This window comes from Penicillium lagena (genome assembly GCF_028827675.1).
Source record: "Penicillium lagena strain IBT 129212 chromosome Unknown utg000001l_segment0_segment0, whole genome shotgun sequence".
NCBI classification, from domain to species: domain Eukaryota; kingdom Fungi; phylum Ascomycota; class Eurotiomycetes; order Eurotiales; family Aspergillaceae; genus Penicillium; species Penicillium lagena.
In genome coordinates, this window is record NW_026623222.1 from 2,443,702 (window position 1) to 2,464,001 (window position 20,300).

A 20,300-nucleotide genomic window follows, 5' to 3' on the forward strand; every position below is an offset into this window, starting at 1 on the left:
ACCTGACCCAGAAAATTATCCGCACTTTTTCTTGCGGTCAAACAGCCACAGAGCTCCTTCGGTCGGTCTGGCATTTCTTGCAACAGCCAGAGATCAGATTCAATATGCCCAAGACCCCAACTTCTCGTGCTGCTGCGGCGGCACGCAGACACAACCCTTTGGCTGAAGATATTGTGTCCGCGGGGCATCTGCGGACCCAGAGCAGCAAGAAAGGCAAACGCAGAGAAAACGACGAGGAGGATGGCGAAAATGGCGAACGCTACATCGATGCGAAGATGTCACGGAAGATCTTGCAAATTGGCCAGGATTTGGCGGACGAGGATGCTGCCGAGCAAAAAGCCATGGGCTCGACGGAGCCCAAAGTCAACACCGCATTCGACTTTGACTCCCGGTTTGACGATGAGGAACCCATGTCCGACGACGAAGACAAGTTTGGCGATGAGGAATGGATTGATGAGGAGGTTGAGGAAGTGGTAAGGGTTCCTTGACGGTCACCGGTGTTGGTTGCAGTTCTAATCGGACATACAGGAAGTTGATCCCAACGATCTCGACATGTTTAACAAATTTATGCCTGGCCACGAGGAGGACCCTATTTTCCACCCGCAAGAGCCTGGCGCCGGTGGCCAGACCACAAACTTGGCCGATTTAATTCTGGAGAAGATCGCCGAACATGAAGCAAAGCAGTCCGGCCAAGGCGGGCCGTTTATTCAAGGTGGTGGACTGCCCGAGGATGCGGTTCAAATTCCTGCCAAGGCTGTGGAAGTATACGAGAAGTGAGCCATTCTTGCCGTCGAAACTACCTGCGAAGCTAACGGTTATCTCTGCTAGGGTCGGCATGATTCTCTCTCGCTACAAATCCGGCCCGCTTCCCAAACCGTTCAAGATCCTCCCCACCGTTCCGAACTGGCCGACCCTCCTGGACATCACTCGGCCCGAGTCTTGGACCCCCAATGCCGTCTATGCTGCAACCCGGATCTTCATTTCGTCCAAGCCCGCGGTGGCCCAAGAGTTTATTTCGACGGTGCTGTTGGACCGCGTCCGGGACGAGATCCACGAGACCAAGAAGTTGAACGTACATACCTACAACGCGCTGCGCAAGGCTCTCTACAAACCGGCCTGCTTCTTCAAGGGACTGCTCTTCCCACTGGTGTCCAGCGGTACCTGCACCCTGCGCGATGCCCACATTGTCTCATCGGTCATTGCTCGTGTCTCCATCCCCGTGCTGCACTCCGCCGCGGCGCTGCTGCGCATGTGTGATCTGGCCGCCGAGCAGTCGCTGAGATCCCTGGAAAGCACCGGAGCCGTCAACGTCTTCATCCGGGTCTTCCTGGAGAAAAAGTATGCGCTGCCGTACAAGGTGATCGACGCCCTGGTGTTTCACTTCTTGCGCTTCCGCGCGACGGACGACGATACGATGACGGACGGACCGACGGGGCTTCACTCCAAGGCATATAAGCTGCCGGTGCTGTGGCACCAGTCGCTGTTGGTTTTCGCCCAACGCTACCGCAATGATATCACGGAGGATCAGCGCGAGGCCCTTTTGGATCTGCTTCTGGTACGCGGACACAAGGACATCGGGCCGGAGGTGCGGCGGGAGCTTTTGGCTGGTCGGGGGCGCGGCGTGGTGGTGCCGGACCCGGAGAAGCAGAATGCACTGGATGCCGGGGATGATACGATGGATGTGACCATGTAGATGGTGGAAAGGACTCCGACCCGATCCGATTCATGATTCGTTTCCTTTTTGTTTTGGGAATGGCGTTTTGCGTTGATGTCTGCATTATTGGTTGTATATACTCCTTATTCCCTCCCTTTCACCCTGTCTCGAAACCAATCCCAAAAGCATGACGACGACGATGAGCCCCTTGGCCCCTTTCTCTGCCCCTCATCCACCTGTATACCTTTTCAGGAGTGACCCCTGTCCGTGAGTAGTTAGTCGACGTACCTGCATGGTAGTGTAGGATCGGATTGCCCCTCGGTGGATCCGCACGTTCCCTCGCCTTCTGGTGACTTCGGTCGTACTATTATTATTAGCAGAAGATATTCCGCCAATCTGGACTCAGGGGGGGGCCACGGGCATTTGGCGGGGCGCCTTTTGGGGAGCCCGTTGCGGCGGGGAGATTGAACGAATCCACCGCTGGGTTCCAGACAGAGTGAGACCACCCTCCCTCCTCTCCTTTCTGCTCGCAACCATTCCCCTGGCCAAGACCACAATCAATCCAATCGCATCACCTCCAAAACGGCGGCCATCGACTCCAGAGCGTGTCACGACGAGATCCACCGGGCGGAAAAGCATCAATCCAAGAATAACCACGATGGCCCCAAGACCCCCATGTGGGGGCGAGGCAACAACAAAGAGGGCTGTGTTTCAGCCCCCGACCCGGTATGTGACCATCAGCTGAGAATGCTGTAATTTACGTCCGGGTCGCGTCACCACCGGCGTGGACTATGGGTACGGTGGGTCACACCGGTACCGGTGGTACCACCCCTTGCGACCACGCTGGCCTCTACTTAAACCGGGTCGGTCGCCCCATCCAGACAGTTGTCCTTTGTTCACCATCCTCCCTCCGGCTGACTCATTCTCCTTCTTTATGGTGTATCATCCCCAGGATGCCAACGTGGCCTTTGTCGGCGTGACTACTCTCTAGTAGACGTGCGTGATTGAACTCATCTTTCATCCCACCACTACACGCTATCCTCCCTCCACCCATCCATCCACCCCCACTGGCCATGATGGAATCCCTCACCCCCGAACTCGACTCCCTGCCATCCACCCCGGCTCCCCAAATGCCCTTGACGGTGTCCCCAGCAGATACCTCGCTGAGCTCGCCGGAGCCCAAGGTGGAGCCGCTGGATGACGAGGACGACGAGGCGGAGAAGAAGCCGACGAAGAAGAGAAAGTCCTGGGGCCAGGAGCTCCCAGTCCCCAAAACCAACTTACCCCCAAGGTACGACAGCACCACTCGACGATCGACTGCAGGCACTAACGATACCAGAAAACGGGCCAAGACGGAAGATGAAAAGGAGCAGCGCCGGATCGAGCGGGTTCTGCGGAACCGCGCCGCCGCGCAGACCTCCCGGGAGCGCAAGAGGCTCGAGATGGAGAAGCTCGAGACCGAGAAGATCCAGATGGAGCAACAGAACCAGTTCCTGCTCCAGCGGCTCTCGCAGATGGAGGCCGAGAACAACCGCCTGAGCCAACAGGTGGCCCAGCTCTCCGCCGAGGTCCGCGGATCTCGCAGCGCCACACCCACCAAGGCCGGCTCCCCCGTGGCGGACTCGCCCACCCTCACGCCGACCCTGTTCAAGCAGGAAGGCGACGACCTCCCCATGGAGCGCATTCCGTTCCCCACTCCCTCCACCACCGACTACTCCCCGACCCTCAAGCCCTCCACTCTGGCTGAGGCCTCCGACGTGACACAACATCCTGCTGCGGTGTTGTGCGACCTGCCGTGTCCGTCGCTGGCCTCGAAGGAGCTGGAAGCGCGCTTCCCCTCTTTGACCTCGAGGGTCCCGCTGCAAATGACGTTGCAGCTCCTCTTTCTGACGATGACTTCCGTCGCCTGTTCAACGGTGATTCACCCGCTGAGCCACATTCTTCATTCCCTGAAGACGGGCTCGCCTTTGATGTTCTCGACGGAGGAGATCTATCAGCATTTCCCTTTGATTCTATGGTTGATTTCGACCCCGAGTCTGTCGCCCTCGAAGGCGTCGAGCCGGCCGGTCTTTCGGATGAAACTACTCACCAGACTGCTCGCATGCAGCCCAGCCTTGGCGCGTCCACTTCGCGATGCGACGGGCAGAGCATTGCAGCGAGCGGTTAGTGAGTCGTTTTCTCTGCAGGGCTGGTCGACCGATGCCCCCGAGGGTCGGCCAACCTGGGCGTCGTTGTTGACCATGATGTGGGCGATCGATAGTCTCGACCGGTCGCGACAGAGGCAGACAACAACAAGAAGAAAAACATCGGGTCGGCGACGCAGTTACGGAAAGATGACTCGGAGTACACGGAGTTCCTGGCGTTCCCGTTCGAGCGAGACGTCGGCGTCTTGGCTCACGGGCAAGCCGTTGTGAGGCTTTTATTTGGCTGTATTATTAGTGTCTAGATTAGCATCCAGGATTGATTGGCTTTTTTGGACCTTGGAAACTCCCCCCAGTATTATGATCGTATTATTTTCGTAAAGAGGTGGGACATCCTCAGAGCGAGGCAACCCAGTCTGGAGCCCAGACCGAATGCGGTCAGTGACGTTGCCACCACTCATGTTCTCTTCTTCCTTCTCCACCTCCCCGACTGCGCAACACCAATATCAACATCAACAATCTACCACACCTGCGGTGTCTGTACTGTGTCCCTCCCCCCCTCCCTGTATCATCATGGTCCGCAAAGATCCCATCTTCGAAGCCCGCACAAATGTTAAGGTGTGTATGGTTGCCTATCTGCCCCTCTTCCCCCGCCACCGTCCTGTCCTGTCCTGCCCGATTCGGCTTCCTGGCTGACTTTAGCCTCGTCCAGTTACACTCCAATCGGCTGAAGAAGGAGGCCGTCCGCGCAGAGGCGACCTTCAAAGCTGAGAAGGCCAAGGCCGACAAGGCCATGAAGAATCGCGAGTTCCAGATCGCCCGCATCCATGCCGCCTCCGCCGTGCGGGAAAAGCGACGCCAAGTCACCCTCAAATCTGAAGCCGCCCGTGCCGATGTGATCATCAACGAACTTAAAGCCGCCCAGAGCACGCGGGACACCTCGCGGACGCTCGCTCTGGCCTCGCGGGGCCTCGACGCGGCCTCTAAGAGTGTTAACTTGGAGCACCTGGTGGCGCACGCCAACAACTTCCTAGCACGGTCGGAAGACTTCAAGATCGCCAGCAGCGCGATCGAGGATGTGGCTCAGGGTGTGTCGATGCAGGAATATGGGGCAGAGGGCGAGACCGAGGTGGATCGGCTCATGGAACAGTTGGCGGATGATGCAGGCTTGGATATGCGCATGGTTCTGGAGGAGGATAATGTACCCAAAGAGCAGCCAGCCAAGGAACCGGAGGCGAAGAACGCCGAGGTCGAAGATGGACTGGATGTGAGACTGCGTGCATTACGGGCCGGCGACTGATCTCCCGCATTTACGACATTATGCTCTCGTCTTTTCTTTTTGGGGTCTCTGCTATGTTTCTTCTGTGGGAGGGCGTACTACTATCATTATCTGTATATGTTGGCTGAGCGCGACAAGTCCAGTTCACTAGTTAAGCGATGATGTGACTCGTCCGTCGGCACTTTTGCCCCGAAACACACGCCCCCAGGCCAGCTCCGGCTAGCGGGCTTGGCTGGACCCTTGGCGATGGATCGCTGCGAATCACGACGGGCCCTGCGCTCAAGTCTTTCATCCTGTTACTTATTTATAACTCAGGCAGTTCGGCCTACGCCTGCCGCCGCTCTCTCTTTTTCCTCCCGGACACATCCTAGGGTTGCACCATGGCACCCTCACGCTCATTTTTGTTTTGCTTCTTGTCACTCGTTTGGACTCCGGTCGTTCTTGCTGCGCCATGGATTGTGACGGACGACTTTGAAAAGGTGGTCATGACCAATCACCCCTACTACTGGGCGTCCACCGAGGTCGAGGTGATTACCTCCATCGAATCCATCAGCCCGACGGCGACGGTCATGCCCGATGTTCTCTCGACTATCACTTCGACGGGTAGCGGGTACTATGCCTCAGACGTCACTGTGATCGAACAGTTGTATCCCACCGGCGCCGGTGTGCCAGTGAATGATATTCAGCTCTCCGCGGACAATTTCTACCGTACCACCGTTTACTATGTCAACCTGGTCTATACTGCCTCTGCAGGCTGCTCGACGCAGTTCACTACGACCACCTCTGCCGTGGTGACTCCTCCGGCCCTGGTGGGCAGTGCGCTGCCCAGAACCTCGGTGTCGACCTCGACCTCGGTGGACAATGCCCAACCATTCCAGCCGACGACATGGACCATCGACCAGGTGTGGGTGGCTCCCACGCAGGTTCCCACCCGCACCCTGGCTTCATTGAGTGCCGAATACGCGCCCACTAGCCTCTACTACGACTCGGGCTGCCAATACACGCCGCCGAACGACTACCCATACTACTATTCCGGCTATGATGGAGACTACAACGAAGAAAACTGGTTCTTCGACCCCTGGGGGATGGGCATCTCCTGGTTTGCGATCGTGATGATCTGTATCCTGGGCTGGTTCGGACTGATCCTCATCATTGGGTTCATCGAGGCCTGGGTCCGCTTCCGACGCATGATGACGGGCTGGCAGACCCGCAGGGGTCTGCCTGTGATGTGGGCCTTTCTCATCTTCCCCATCACACTCCTGTTGCTCATTTTCCGGCGGAGGGGCTTCCGGGCTCGCACGCAGTCGGAGTCGGCGGAGCTGAAGAAGAAGTGGGATGCTATGAGTGGATGGACGAAGTTGCGTCTGTTCTTCGTGTGGGGATTCCGGTACAAGTATCCGCCGATGCTTGGCGGCCCTCCTGCTCGTGTCAGCAAAAAGGCCGTCAAAACATCTGGCCCGCCCTTGCTGCAGGAGACACCGGCGGCATCGCGGACAGGATCGGCTGATGGTCCGTCTGAAAGTACACGCCCTGAGATGGGTGAGGTGCCGCATGCCCAGTCCGCGAGGCCCGAGGCGTCCGGGGCTCGGTCCGACGAGGAAATTGGGCGTGCCCAGTGATCGATGCCATAATCGTTGATGGGAGGCATGGAGCTGGAGATCAGATGGAACCGATGTTGTCCCAACAACATAGTATAAAAAGTGTACTTAATCTTAATCAAGGATAGAAACAAATTTCACTAACTTCGAGTCAACTAGATTCCTTATACAAAAAGATCGAGTAATTATTTGCTGGACGGCTTTGGTATTATATATTGTGTGTCCATCCCATCATTATTGACTTCTCACTTACCAACTCAAATGTCCATTCAATACTACTGTCTCTTAGAAACAAAGGACAAGAAACTGACTAGAGCTATTAATAATTTCATCCCAGCATCGAGAAACCATGCTCCAGCATTAAAAAATTTTAACCAAAAAAAGATCTCAAGTTGAATAGGAATAGCCGAACGCGGGGGTCGAACCCGCAGCCTTGAGATTAAGAGTCTCACGCTCTACCGATTGAGCTAGCCCGGCAGGGCTTAGCTGCAAACTGAGGATCATGATCCAACTACCGAAAATGATGGGAGGGATATTCAATTATCAGGCTAGATGGGATGTGATGATGATGTTGGTGGATATCCGAGCAATACTCGTTACCCACTAAAGCCCAAGGCCGGAGTTGAACAGGAATCAACCGGGAGTACGCCGACGAAGTCATTTGTCGGGCCTGACTATTGTGATTATTCTTCCCGTCCCTTGCTAGTGCAGCCCCCATTTTCATCCACCTCGGCCGGATGGAGCCCGCGGAGACACCGCCCATCCTATAATGGAGGCCGATACAGCACGGCCACCACAATCGCAGCAGGGCAAGCAAGCGGCGTGTCTGAACTGCCGCCGGAGCAAAATCCGCTGCAACCGCCTGCCCGGCGAGGCGCGCTGCGAGAAATGCAGACACGCCAATGCCGACTGCATTGTTCCTAGTCACCACCTAGGGCGGCAGAAGGGAGTCAAGAAGTATGATTCTCGTGTAGTTGGCAAATAAATGAATGCTGATGGTTTTACAGTAAACGAAAAGGATTGGAGAAGGCCATCCACCAAATCGAGCAGGCTATCAAGCGGCCGCGGGTGGATTCTGGGGATGGTCCTGGGACCGATGATGCCCAAAGGGCGATTTCGGGTTTGCAAGAGCTACTAGATAAAGTCCAGGGCCATCTAGTACAGAACACAGCCAGTGAATTTGCCGACAGTTCTCATCATCTGCGCAATTTGCCCTCTCCCCAGCGAGACACCCATGCAGATGAGAGTCTGACTCTCGATGATGCAGAGAACCCCCTGCAGCTTCTTGCGCGGGCCTCTGATCTCCAACTCTCTCCATCAGAGAGGCACCATGTACCCAACACATCACCATTGCCTTCTGTGGCGCTGCCGACACTGCCACCGGAGACCACCGGCGTGCTTGCGGAATCGAGCGCACAGCCGTTTTTTGTTCAAGCGAGAGCGAGTTTGGATATAGGTCCGGAGCTGGACCCTGTGGATTTGGGACTCGTCACATTTGATGAAGCAGAGTCCTTGTTCTCATTGTAAGTATCTCCCCCGGTGTTTGGAATGATGACGCTGATTCTCGAGCAGTTTCTATCAGAGTCTGGCACATACGCGATGGGGCCTGGATCCTTTAATACACAGTGCTTCTTTCGTGCGCTCTCAGTCTGCATTCCTCTTTACTTCCATTTTAGCCGCATCAGCCTTGTTTTTGCCATCTGCAGCTGCGTTGTCCACGAGGTTGTCGAGACATTGCAAATGGCTCGCAGAGCGGGTGATCACGCATCGACATCGATCCGTCGAGATTGTCTTGGCTTTCATGGTGCATGTTCCATGGATGGCTCCCGGTGATAGCCTGGGGGATGATGATACTTGCTCATATCTCGCCATGGCACTCACTGTGGCTTTGGATCTGTCCTTGAACAAAATTGTCGTACCGTCCTCGAGCTTTGACCAGGGATTGCTGAGCCGGCTCGCAAAAGCGGACTGTATCGACGCTAAACGGGCATTGCATATGGATGGATTCGATGATATCGATCCGGCCTCGAAATGGGGGAGGCGATTGCTTCGACGACGAGAACGGACCTGGATTGCTTTATTTGTCGTGGAAAGGGGGTAGGCCTTCTTCCCAATCAGCGAAATAACTTTTCTCTAACACAGATTTAGTGTCTGTCTCGCTCGCGGAAGAAGCTATACTGTGCCTCCAACGGCACTCATTGAGCATTGCGATCACTGGCATGATTCCGACGTTGCAGATTTACGCGATGGACCCATGAATTCCATGGCTGTTCTAAGAAGAGACCTGGATGATCTATTCAGAAAAGCCAAGTCGAGCTGTGATAGTTATCGTGTTGTTGACACCGGGGCTGAGGCGGCGCAAACGTATGCTCTACATTCTGATGTCCAGATGGTTGCTGATTATGATACAGAATCAAGAAAACCATTGAGAGCTTCTACGAGCAGTGGTATGCGACATGGGCATTAGCCATTGGTGAAGGGGAATGTGAGTATGATGCTCCCTTCAAAAGACATGGTGCTCATCAACAAACAGCTCGGTCGCTACCGCCATACGTTGAGATCTTGGTTACCCATACTCAGCTCTCCACATACGGCGGTGTCATTAACCACCCCACGGCTCCCGTTGAAGTGAAGCGCTTTTTCCGGGCTGCCGGGCTTTCTTCCGCGTTGAATGTTCTCCGAGCCGCTATACAGGGCGAATCCCGACTCAAGTCTATGCCCAACAATACTGTCATCATGATCTCCTTTGCTGCATGCTCAGCTCTCAGTCTAAGCGTCACCCCAGGCGACAGCAGGTCCAGCTTAGCACCCAGCGTTCGAACTCTCATTGAAGAAACAGCTGGTGTCCTAGAACGGATTGGGGCCACACCAAGCCATCGAAATGGGGCTTCGGTGCTTTATGGAAGGTTTCTGAGGGAATTGATTCGACGCGCACCTGCAATCAACCCCAATTCTCAACCCCGACTCGATCAACCAGAAACTGTTCTCCAGCCCGCTTGCTTGGATGATAACCATGATCCTACATTGCCCGTCGCTCAGTCCTCATTATTACCCCCCGAAGATCTTTGGTCGGAGCCGTTGCAGTTTTCTGCTATGTCAGATGGTCAGATCATTGATGCGGTCAATCGAGCTGGTACTGCGTTTGGAGCATCTATTCCCGATGTGTCTATGGATAATATGCTTAGCTGGGATTGGCTTGACTTTGTCAGTACGGATTTTGGTCTTTGAGAGTGTGCTAGCTAGCCTACCTCGAATATACTCTGTATTATACGGCAAGGAGATTTATTATGCCTTGGTGATATGACGTCAAGTAAATCTTGATGCCGAATGTGCTGGTCCCACATTCGGCACCCAGATCTGGCCCCGCCGTCCGCGCATGGCAACATATTAAATCGCGGAATTTCTCTTTTTGCTTCGATGATCTTTTGCCTCCAGTCGTAAATATGGCAACCATGCGCATCTCAACTGCATCTCTGTCGCAAAGAGTGATCACCACCTGCCGACCTCGATTGTATCTTGGCGTTCGGTGCCGAAGCGGGCATTCCTTTGCGCCGATAGCAAAGGCGCGCGATGGCGACCGCAAATACTCGACAACCACACCAGCTCCGTCACTAGCGCCAAAAGTCGAACGCGGTGGCTCCAAATTGTTCAAGGATGCTGACGCCGCCGTCGCCGACATCAAGAGCGGATCCACGATCCTCAGCTCCGGGTTTGGACTGTGCGGGGTGGCAGGTATGGTCAGTGGAAATTGTGCACGAGAGAGAACTGACCGGAATCAGAAACGTTGATCAATGCGATGCACCGCCGAGGTGCCGATCAATTACACTCGCTGACCGCGGTCTCGAATAATGCCGGTGCCGCGGGCAAGGGCGGCCTCTCGACGCTGTCACAGAATGGCCAACTGAACCGGCTGATCCTTTCGTATTTGGGGAACAACAAGGCACTGGAGAAGAAGTACCTATCGGGAAATATTGCCATTGAGCTCTGTCCCCAAGGCACCTTAGCTGAGCGTTTGCGGGCTGGAGGCGCGGGTATCCCGGCATTCTACACTCCGACTGGTGTCCGTTAGTGGTCGTGTCATCTCGCGAATAAAGTTCTCATACTGATTCACACATAGGCACATTTATCCAAGAAGGCAAAATCCCTGTCCGCATGGATCAGTCGGGCAAGGTGTTGGAAAATGGCAAGCCGCGCGAGACGCGAGAATTCAATGGCAAATCGTACTTGATGGAGACCGCACTGACGGGTGATGTGGCGATTATTCGGGCGTGGAAGGCAGATGAGGCTGGAAACTGCGTGTTCCGGTACGTACACAAGTGTAAATGGGCTGATGATTGCTGATTCACCTGCTTGGTCAGGTATACAACGAAGGCCTTCGGTCCCATTATGGCCAAGGCAGCGACCCTGACTATTGTTGAAGCTGAGAATATTGTACCCATTGGTTCTATTGACCCGAATGATGTGGATCTTCCCGGCATCTTCGTGGACCGTGTTGTGCCGGCGACCGACGAGAAGCACATTGAGATTAAGAAGCTGCGCACGAACGAACACAGCGCGACTGAGCCCACTCAAGACGCAGCCTTGATTGAGAGAAACCGAATCGCGCGTCGGGCGGCCAAGGAGCTCAAGCAGGGGTATTATGTCAATCTGGGTGTCGGAATTCCCACACTGGCACCGTCGTACTTGCCCAAGGATGTCAAGGTCTGGATTCAGTCGGAGAATGGTATCCTGGGAATGGTAAGCCGATGACTATCGGAATCGGTTCGAGTACAGACACTAACTAGATGAAGGGCGAATATCCCACAGAAGAAGAATTAGATCCGTAGGTATTCCAGTCTGGCTATTGGCTTCAATTTTCTAACATGAGAGGCAGGGACATCATCAACGCTGGAAAGGAAACCGTCACACTTGTTCCCGGTGCCGCAACATTTGACAGCACTGAATCATTTGGTATGATCCGTGGTGGCCATGTGGACGTGTCTATACTCGGTGTATGTCAATTACCCCAAGCGTGAAGCTCTTGAACTAACGGACGCTTCGTAGGCTCTCCAAGTTAGCGCCAACGGCGACCTGGCCAACTACATGATCCCCGGCAAGGTGTTCAAGGGAATGGGTGGAGCCATGGACCTGATATCGAACCCGGAAAAGACCAAGATTGTCGTGGCCACCAGCCATGTGGCCAAGGACGGCTCCCCCAAGATCGTCCAGGAGTGTAGCCTGCCGTTGACGGGTGCCAATGTGGTCAGCACTATCATTACTGACTTGGTAAGTGAGAATTTCCCAATTGTCAAAGAAGTCACTAATGATGATCGCAGTGTGTCTTCCAGGTCAACCGGGCCACTGGAGAGCTCACTCTGACCGAACTGGCACCGGGGGTGGAGGTCGAGGAGGTGCAGCAGAAGACCGGGGCCAAGTTTAGCATTGCTGAGAACTTGGAGATCATGGAGTAAATGTATATCGTGTTAAGATAGCTCGTATAGAATCAGACTGCATTCCGAATATTTCCCTAGAAGTCAGTCATATTACTCGGACTTCCAATTTCTTACTTTCTCTTTGCCTCTTGGCACGGGTAGCAGATCTGGCCCCGACAATTCCCAACACAAAACCCGGGGTTTTGCGGGGAAGCACCAATAACCACACACCGAGGCAAGCTGCGCGGGCTCTAGAAGTGGCCGCCGATAACTAGGGGGGTTTTCACTATTTGTCGCTTCTTCAACTCCTCCACTCCTGCTGCTGGTCACTCTGTATTATTCCCTCCCTTGCTGATTGTATTCCCAAGGACCTCTGTCTCAAAAAATCAGTTCTGAACAATGGAGCGCAAATCCAGAACAGTGGAGCTGGAGGAAGCCAAGCAGGCGCCAGTGCCGCTGGAGCGATTCGGTGATGTCGCGCACCAGGAAAAGCTGACGCGACGGCTTCTGATGAAGCTCGACTTCAGAATCCTTCCGATACTGGCTCTCCTTTTTCTGTGCTCTTTTCTCGATCGCACGAATGTGGGAAACGCCAAGATTATCGGGCTGGAGGACGATATCCATATCTCGGACCACGAATATGATATTGGTTTGACGGTGTACTACCTGTTCTATATTTGCAGGTGAGCTGTCCCCCCCTTTTTTTTTCTTGTTTTCCCCGACTTGCGCTAACAATTGACACACAAACTAGTGAGGTGCCGAGCAATCTCGTGCTCAAGAAGGCTTCGCCTAAGATCTGGCTTCCATTCCTGACAGTCGCGTGGGGTATCATTACGATGTGCCTGGGGTTTGTGCGGAATTATGGCGGGTTCGTGGCGGTGCGGGCTATGTTGGGTATTGCGGAGGGTGGCCTGCTTCCCGGCATAGTATGCGTCTCCTAAAGGGATTTCCACGATGGGAAAATAACCGCTTGCATAGGTGTTATATTTGTCTGCCTTCTATAAACGGAGCGATCTCGCACTACGCATTGGTCTGTTTTATATAGCAGCCTCGCTGTCCGGTGCCTTTGGGGGGCTTCTTGCGCGCGGGCTGGCTGCGATTGCCCCTAGAGGCTTGGCGGAGGGTTGGAGATGGTGCGGTAATGAAGCAGATTGTGTGAAAGCGTTCGCTAATTTATCGATAGGATCTTCATCATAGAAGGACTCTTGGTGAGTGAGCTATTGTGCTATCAAGGCGAATCCTTGTACTGATCATTGACAGACTGTTGTGTGTGGCGTGTTGAGCTACATCCTCCTTCCCAATTCCTTGGAGACATCCTCTTTCTTGACGGCTGAAGAGCGTGAGTTTGGTCGGGAGAGGTTATCGATGGATAGTCCTCGAACTCCGGATGGGTGACTAAGCCCAGAAACCTATTGTAATTCCTTCCTAACCAGAACAGGGTCCTGGTCGCCGAGCAAGAAGCTTTCAAGTGGTCCGAAGTGCGGCGTGGCTGCTTAGAGCCGCAAGTGTGGCTCTCTGCGTCGGCGTATTTTGCTGTTTTGTCCGGACTTTACTCATTTGGCCTGTTTGTATGTGTCCCGGCTTGAGGTTTCTGGAACATGTCTAATACTTGGCAGCTACCGACCATAATCGAAAATCTCGGGTTTGCTGGGAACGCCAATGACGTCCAATTGTGGTCTGTGATTCCGTACGCCGTGGCATCTGTCCTCACAGGTAGGAATCTCTAAGTCGACTTAGATTCAGCGGCATACTCACTCGCTTGCAGTTGTCGTCGCAATTGTCTCGGATCGACTTCGCCTCCGAGGAATCGTCATGCTTTTCACGCTCCCAATCGCCATTATCGGTTATGCCGTTATTGCCAATATTGACTCACCTCTCGTTCAGTATGGAATGACTTTTCTCATGGCCACGGGGATGTACGCCAGCGTGCCCTGCATTCTGGTCTGGATGGCAAACAACTCCGCGGGCCACTACAAGCGGGCTACCACATCGGCGCTGCAGCTGGCGATTGCGAACTGCGGCGGGTTTGTTGCGAGTATGCGTATTCCTTTCCAGAAACGTGATCAGATGTTCTGACTCCCTCTTCTATCACAGCATTCAACTATCCAACTAAAGACGCCCCACTATTCCACAGGGGCCATACGATTATTCTGGGACTGTTGGTATTTGCTTGGTTCATGTATGTTTTGCTGCAACTTTCTCAATAGATCGTCTACTGACAATTGATATTAACAGGATTTTATTCAACGTGCTCTACTGTATGAAGGTCAACCGTGACAAGAAGAACGGGAAGTATGATCAATATGCAGGGTATAACGATGATCGCAACCCAGAGTTCATCATGGTCCTATAAGGCCGAGAGAAACAAGAACTATAATGACCAGGAAAAGGAGACCGTGAACTATGTTTCGGTATAGAGCAGCACGAAGCAAGTGACAAGCAATGGTAAGCGTTGTATTTGAATGTACCGTTGTTGACTCTCTTCTATGTCTATCTTCTATGTTCTCTCTTCTATGTTCTATCTTTTATGTTACCTGAGTACGAATCGAGGGCTGGCTGTATCCCGGTAACGATCTAAAAAAATTACAAGCCCTCTTCCTGCAAGGTGTGATGCTTTCCAATCATTACACATCATTAGCACAAGACCAACTCTGGGAACCGGAGTCGTTGTGAATCGCGACTCCCGACACGTATAGACCCAATCCGCACTAGAAAAGTCAGTCATGAACTGGGGTGGAAAATAGACAAGCAATAAGAGACTCACAATAGCACAGGCAATGGCTAAGATCAGAATATTCCATATCGTCAAAATAGTCTTCCTGATGTTCCGAAAGTATTGGCCTTGGTTCATATGTAACCAAAAGATGGCAGGAAGTCCGACTATTCAGTTCAAGTCAGCATTAGTTTATACATCGAAAGGGGTCTCGAACATACAGCTGAACCAGCTTCCGAATAGTGCACTCTGTGGGTAATCTCTACATTAGCCAGCGTTTCAAGTCGGGGTACAACGTATCTCGAGACATACAATGAGACTCAGAAGGTCATTAAAAACAGGGATCGATTCCGCAACGACCCAAGAGACGACCCAGACTGCGAGACAAATCGCAACCCAGGACCCAATTGATAGGAAACTTCGGCTGTGCATTTTGTCGGAGCCGCGGAAAAGGCGCACGTAGATGTATTTACACGCGACATGACCCAAAACGACACCGGAGAGGATGGTCTGTACTTATTCAATTAATGGGCCGGGGAGATGCAGATTATTGGTCAAGGACTCACCGTCGGGATGGCTAGACCCCAGGCGATCTTGCTCATCAAGGGACTCAGAGATAAGATGGCAGGCGACTGGACATCGGGTCCCACGTAGCGATAGATTATCAGTGCGCTAATCAAGTACAGGACTGTGTCGACAATTTGAAGCATTGCAAGCGACTTGTTGAAGGTGCGGGGGTCTTCCGTCTCGGACATGAAGCCAAAGTACGCAACATGGGCGACTAGAAGATCAGATTAACTTGGTCCACTTGGCAATAGTACAGAGTATTTCAACTTACGGTAAGCGAAAATGATGTTGGTCACCGACAGAAAGCCCTCACGGAAGCCGACTGTCGTTGTGGCTTGGAGCGGAATATGACCTTTTGTCTCGACACCCGCAGCGATCATGGTTACCACCGTCGCAACGAAAACGCTCAAGAATGCTGAATGCAGGTCAGTCAGACTGCATTATCAGATGAGGACTTTTGAAGGCTGCACTCACAAACAACAGACATCCAGTAGACTTTATCCATTGTACGTGGCAAGGCGCCTAGGAAGCAAATGACCAGTCCAACGACACCAAAGACCAATGTGCAGGTGCCGTGATTTGTCAGTACATTCATCAAAATGTTAAACATCAAGATGTTGCTTGCGCAGAGAAAGATCAGCAACAGTAGCTGGCCGAGACCCAGCAATTCGCGGCCAAAACGGCCCATCAAGAGCTCGCCAGCATCGCCCATGCTGTGAATCTCGGGATGGCGGAGTTTGAATTGGCCAATCGCATAGCCAGTGTACCATGAAAGAGCTGAGATGAACAAAATCATGATTGCAGCGCTGTATTGAAATGTTAATCAATGTGCCTTCAAAGAGGAGAAAGATACATACGGAGCCATTCCAAGGGTGGCCACTGCAGAGGGTAGAGAAAGGATTCCCACCGAGACATTCTCTGCGATCATGACTGTGATTTTTGTTAGAATTCAGGGGTTCAATGGCAGGTGATTCTTAGAGCTCACGCATTCCACAGTGCCTTATTATCCATGATTAGCCTTGACAATATTTCGGTCAACCAGGAGCTGGCCACTCACCACCACTTCATAGTCCGGTACTTGACCTCTGCTGTCTCCTCATTGCCAAAAGGCTCCAAGTACTTTCTGTCCGCATCCTCTTTGAGGAATTCCTCGGCTCCATTTGATTCTTCGTCACTCATGCTGGGCAAACTTTCTCCAGTTCTTCTTTAAGTCCGGATTTTTGGCGAATGGCAGCCCGAATGAATAAAGTGATAGAATTATGCCAGCATTAGCCAATAGCACCGATGTTTCAGAGACTAGGCTTCTGCAGAAATGTATGCAACAATGCCATCCCGGCTAAGCCAAGAAAAATTCTGAAGAAAGCCTTCCGGGGAGCTGGGTGGGGCCCGGATTTTTTACCACCTGCCGCGTGGGGACTTGACATTGTCGGACGGTGCCGAACGAGAATTTGTTCATATACATCTATTCCTATCTACCATCAATTATTGCTGTGGTGTAAGTGTAGGTAGGTGTCGAAAAGGAGATTTGACATGGAACTATGTATAACAAGCGCCGGCGCCAGACCCCAAGCTCAAATTCCAAAAGCGAAAAAAAAAATTTCAAAAAAATTTCAACCCCACCATCCACGATGCTTCCTCCAATCCTGACTGGTAGCATCCTTGAGATCATCCGTACTAATCACATCGACGCCCTCCTGCACAAGGACTTGCCAAACGTGATTCCGCAGGCCACGAGGCCAGTTAGGCGTGCCCCAGTACCGTACCTTCAGTCCAAGGTCGTGCGCCGCCTTCACCTGCCTGCGGAGTCGCACGAGCTGGCCTTGTGAGAAACGATTGAGCGCGACGGAGCCTATTGTTTCGCGGAAGTCCGCTGAGGCGTAGTAACTGTTGAGAGGGGTGTAAGGAACCCCGGGGGCGATTTTGGAGCGAGAAGCTGCACTCGATTGAGCTGGTGGAGAATCCAGTGCAGTGCTCAACTCATCGAGGGGAGCATCATAGAAGACATCTCTCGGAGTGTTCTCTAAAACATGGTTGAATGATGCGTTGCCCGTTACGACAACAGTGATAGGCCGCTGAATCAGGTCTGAGCCATTTACATAGCTAAGAAACCCGTCTTGTCGCAACGGTTCTAGCTGCTTTACCAGATGAGACCAGGTCTTCTCGCCATTGTCTTTGACATCGACCAGAAGCAAGAGGGTCTGGGCAGGATCCGTTGTAAACACACCCGCGATGTCATCGGTACTCGTACTCCGGGTAACATTTTCGGCCATCGCATTGTGTTTGTAGAGCATCCGCCTTAGTGGCTCGAGATACAGTTTGCGCAAAGTCTGCTCTGACGAGAGCGTGTACTGGGTATGGCCGACCAATAGTTCATCGTCGGACAGCCAGACATCAGTCTCGACACTGATACAACCAGCGGCGAGAGCGGATTGTAGCGGTACGCGACGCCAGTAGTCATTGTGGGAGTGACAGGGTACAGGGATCACGCCGTGAGTCGACCAATGCGGGAATATGGATGTGTCGTACGAAAGAAACAAGGGCTCCAGGTGAGCGTCGAGGACGGGGAAGAGAAAGACGAGGCCGTGCCAACTTAGGGCTAAGATCTTGAGGAGGCCGCTGCTGAAGATGAGTTTTCTGACCTTCTCACAAGGGAAATAACATACAGAAAGAACACCAGAGCACATAGCGGTCGCAGCACTGCTCGACAGAAGAGCGCTCTGGTCGACCAGGGTCGGGAGTTGCAGCGCTCATGGGAGCATTTCCACCACGAGGAGCGCGGCTGCTTCGTCCAGAGCGGCACCGGGTTCATCTCCATTGACCCCGGCTCTTCCGAGATGCGCTCTAGGGGAATGAAGACATGAGTGGAAGCCATGGCCTGGAGAACATCGCCCAGCGCGGCCACAAAGCTTCGTTTGGCTTATACATACTGGCCCCTAAACTCTAAAAAGCGTCTGCCTAACTATCCCAAACATAACGTGCTTACGTGGGTGGCTCGAACCATTGGAAAATGTCAGAGGGTAACGAATCCTTCGGTTTCTATTTTGGACCCAAAAACCAACAGGGTCCTACCGTCCTTCCTGTTCCTCATCCTGCTCCGTCGGCTTGCGCTTCGCGGCCTCTTTGCCCGCAAAGCTAAAGAGCATCCCCAGGTCATAGATCACCTTCAAACAACCCGCGATAATGAACGAGACACCGAAGAGCTGGTTGCGTGCCAGAACGCCCGTGATCAACGGCCCCATGGTCTGACTGAGTGTTTTGACAACATTCACGGCGCCCATGATCGCCGTGCGCTTGTCCGCGGGCAGCGCGGCGGCCAGGAATGCGGACCGCGGGGCCACATCCATGCTTTGTGAGCATGCTCGCAGAATCAGGAAGGTCAGTGCCAGCGGCAGTGAGGGCATCACCGAGATGAGAGATAGACAGACTGCCGATGGCAGGTGCGTAAAGACCATGGTCTGTAGTGAATTAGAATCAAAGGTTTTTAAGGGCAGTCAACTATCGTACCTTGACATTGCCGATGCGCTTGGCAATGGAAGATGCGACCAGCATGGACGCCGCCGAGATGAGACTGCTGATGGAGAAGATGGTTCCAAGCTCGCCCTCGGGCAGGGAGAACTTGCGCTTGAAGAAGCTTGTCATCCAGGACCTAGCCCTTATTAGCAAGCAGGAAAAACGTATTGTAGTGTTTCCACTTACTGCGTTGCCAAACCGGACGCGAAGGCATCCAGCCCGAACAGGATAAACAGCCGGATCACGAGCGACAAGAGGTCTTTCTCAATCGATTGGAAGAGCTTCTTCTTTTTCGGTGGGGCTTGATCAGACTGGCTCTGGTCAGCCAGCAACGGTCGGGTTTCCGAATTCTCCTGTCCCTGGTCTGGTGTCTGGGCCTGCGCCTCTTGGTTCTTTGCTTTCGGCGCTGCTTCCACTTTGTGACTCAGGGTCAGGGTCAGAAGGAGCTTGACCACGCCGATGCCCGCGTAGACCAGAAAGAAGGCGCGACACGCAGGAATAAATTCCCAACCGTGGATCGACTGAAGCGAAGTCAGGATCCATCCGCAGATCAAACTGCCCAAGGCCGAGCCTGCGGTGCCGATGAGGGAGTACCAGGCGAAAACATCGCTCAGATGCTCCTCCGGCGTGAGATGCGCCAGCGTGGACTCCTCGATGGCGCGGAAGGGGCCAATTTCACCTCCACTGCCAGGCATCAGCCATTAGTCAACCACCAAGGAAAAAATAGTCAATGACAATACATACCTGGGACTGATCACACCAAGGACCGCGGCCGCCAACAGTACCCAGTAATTATTGAATCGTGCAAAAACAACCCCGCTGCCGGCCATGAGGATGGAGCCGAGCGACAAAACCGCGCGGCGACCCATGGCATCGGCACAGAGGGTGAGGAAAAAACTGATCACGACATCACCGGCCAGGGTCAGCGTCATGAAGAGGCCGATGCGGTCGTCCGAATTGCCCATGGCCGACAAATATGAAACTAGAATCAGCGTGGAGCCGAAGTAGGCAAACATGCGCACGAAACGCTGGGCACACAGCAGCTTGATGTCGCGCGACGACTGCCACATGGTGACCAGGCCCAATTCGCCTAGGATTTTGGCGACCATATTGTGCTCGGTCATGGTGGGCAATAATGATGGGGAGAATGAAGGGAAAGGAACGCGGGATTTAAATGAAACTAGAGCAAAAGCTTACTTATCTACCGGTGGAGACGACGACGACGACTTCACAAGAGTTATTATTGTCAAAGTTCGGGCCCTCACGGCATTTCCTAATTTTGACTAGCCGATGATTACAGTAGTTAGTTCCGCCCTTAAATTGTTGGGCATTCTTAGATTTACGACCTCGGGGTTTAACGACCGTCCCTGCTACCCAAAATTATGTGTCCAAGATAAAGAACGGATTCACGATGTACGAAACGTCGC

The 20,300-nt window shown here is 53.2% G+C and overlaps 9 protein-coding genes across 9 annotated transcripts; 5 read left to right on the top strand and 4 right to left on the bottom strand.

Annotated features, from left to right (window-relative positions):
• Positions 1-104: 104 nt before the first annotated feature.
• Positions 105-1,693, top strand: N7510_001052 (snoRNA-binding rRNA-processing protein ENP1; the record flags this gene model as incomplete). The annotated part of the gene is made up of 3 exons (XM_056972979.1): positions 105-473; positions 529-773; positions 829-1,693. The coding sequence occupies 3 exons, from the start codon at positions 105-107 to the stop codon at positions 1,691-1,693; spliced, it is 1,479 nt and encodes a 492-aa protein (XP_056838096.1).
• Positions 1,694-2,730: 1,037 nt separating this feature from the next.
• On the top strand, positions 2,731-5,095 carry N7510_001053 (bZIP transcription factor; the record flags this gene model as incomplete). The annotated part of the gene is made up of 5 exons (XM_056972980.1): positions 2,731-2,945; positions 2,994-3,451; positions 3,532-3,816; positions 3,934-4,064; positions 4,508-5,095. 5 exons carry the CDS (start codon positions 2,731-2,733, stop codon positions 5,093-5,095), a joined length of 1,677 nt encoding a protein of 558 aa, XP_056838097.1.
• Positions 5,096-5,454: 359 nt separating this feature from the next.
• N7510_001054 (uncharacterized protein) lies at positions 5,455-6,693 on the top strand (the record flags this gene model as incomplete). Its single annotated transcript, XM_056972981.1, has 1 exon — positions 5,455-6,693. The coding sequence occupies one exon, from the start codon at positions 5,455-5,457 to the stop codon at positions 6,691-6,693; it is 1,239 nt and encodes a 412-aa protein (XP_056838098.1).
• A 748-nt stretch (positions 6,694-7,441) lies between these two features.
• Positions 7,442-12,122, top strand: N7510_001055 (uncharacterized protein; the record flags this gene model as incomplete). The annotated part of the gene is made up of 14 exons (XM_056972982.1): positions 7,442-7,629; positions 7,680-8,195; positions 8,245-8,769; positions 8,821-9,036; positions 9,084-9,157; positions 9,206-9,880; positions 10,108-10,404; positions 10,452-10,736; positions 10,790-10,976; positions 11,031-11,409; positions 11,463-11,494; positions 11,546-11,663; positions 11,716-11,937; positions 11,988-12,122. 14 exons carry the CDS (start codon positions 7,442-7,444, stop codon positions 12,120-12,122), a joined length of 3,849 nt encoding a protein of 1,282 aa, XP_056838099.1.
• Positions 12,123-12,482: 360 nt separating this feature from the next.
• N7510_001056 (uncharacterized protein) lies at positions 12,483-14,436 on the top strand (the record flags this gene model as incomplete). The annotated part of the gene is made up of 10 exons (XM_056972983.1): positions 12,483-12,766; positions 12,835-13,009; positions 13,062-13,216; positions 13,267-13,291; positions 13,344-13,474; positions 13,522-13,651; positions 13,700-13,796; positions 13,849-14,118; positions 14,178-14,262; positions 14,319-14,436. The coding sequence occupies 10 exons, from the start codon at positions 12,483-12,485 to the stop codon at positions 14,434-14,436; spliced, it is 1,470 nt and encodes a 489-aa protein (XP_056838100.1).
• A 271-nt stretch (positions 14,437-14,707) lies between these two features.
• N7510_001057 (uncharacterized protein) lies at positions 14,708-16,542 on the bottom strand (the record flags this gene model as incomplete). The annotated part of the gene is made up of 10 exons (XM_056972984.1): positions 14,708-14,791; positions 14,848-14,963; positions 15,018-15,045; positions 15,109-15,306; positions 15,363-15,577; positions 15,635-15,778; positions 15,838-16,169; positions 16,221-16,293; positions 16,349-16,362; positions 16,421-16,542. The coding sequence occupies 10 exons, from the start codon at positions 16,540-16,542 to the stop codon at positions 14,708-14,710; spliced, it is 1,326 nt and encodes a 441-aa protein (XP_056838101.1).
• Positions 16,543-16,973: 431 nt separating this feature from the next.
• N7510_001058 (uncharacterized protein) lies at positions 16,974-18,047 on the bottom strand (the record flags this gene model as incomplete). The annotated part of the gene is made up of 1 exon (XM_056972985.1): positions 16,974-18,047. The coding sequence occupies one exon, from the start codon at positions 18,045-18,047 to the stop codon at positions 16,974-16,976; it is 1,074 nt and encodes a 357-aa protein (XP_056838102.1).
• Positions 18,048-18,428: 381 nt separating this feature from the next.
• N7510_001059 (Major facilitator superfamily domain general substrate transporter) lies at positions 18,429-19,002 on the bottom strand (the record flags this gene model as incomplete). Its single annotated transcript, XM_056972986.1, has 2 exons — positions 18,429-18,818; positions 18,868-19,002. 2 exons carry the CDS (start codon positions 19,000-19,002, stop codon positions 18,429-18,431), a joined length of 525 nt encoding a protein of 174 aa, XP_056838103.1.
• A 53-nt stretch (positions 19,003-19,055) lies between these two features.
• N7510_001060 (MFS transporter) lies at positions 19,056-19,997 on the bottom strand (the record flags this gene model as incomplete). The annotated part of the gene is made up of 2 exons (XM_056972987.1): positions 19,056-19,557; positions 19,618-19,997. 2 exons carry the CDS (start codon positions 19,995-19,997, stop codon positions 19,056-19,058), a joined length of 882 nt encoding a protein of 293 aa, XP_056838104.1.
• Between the last annotated feature and the right edge of the window lie 303 nt (positions 19,998-20,300).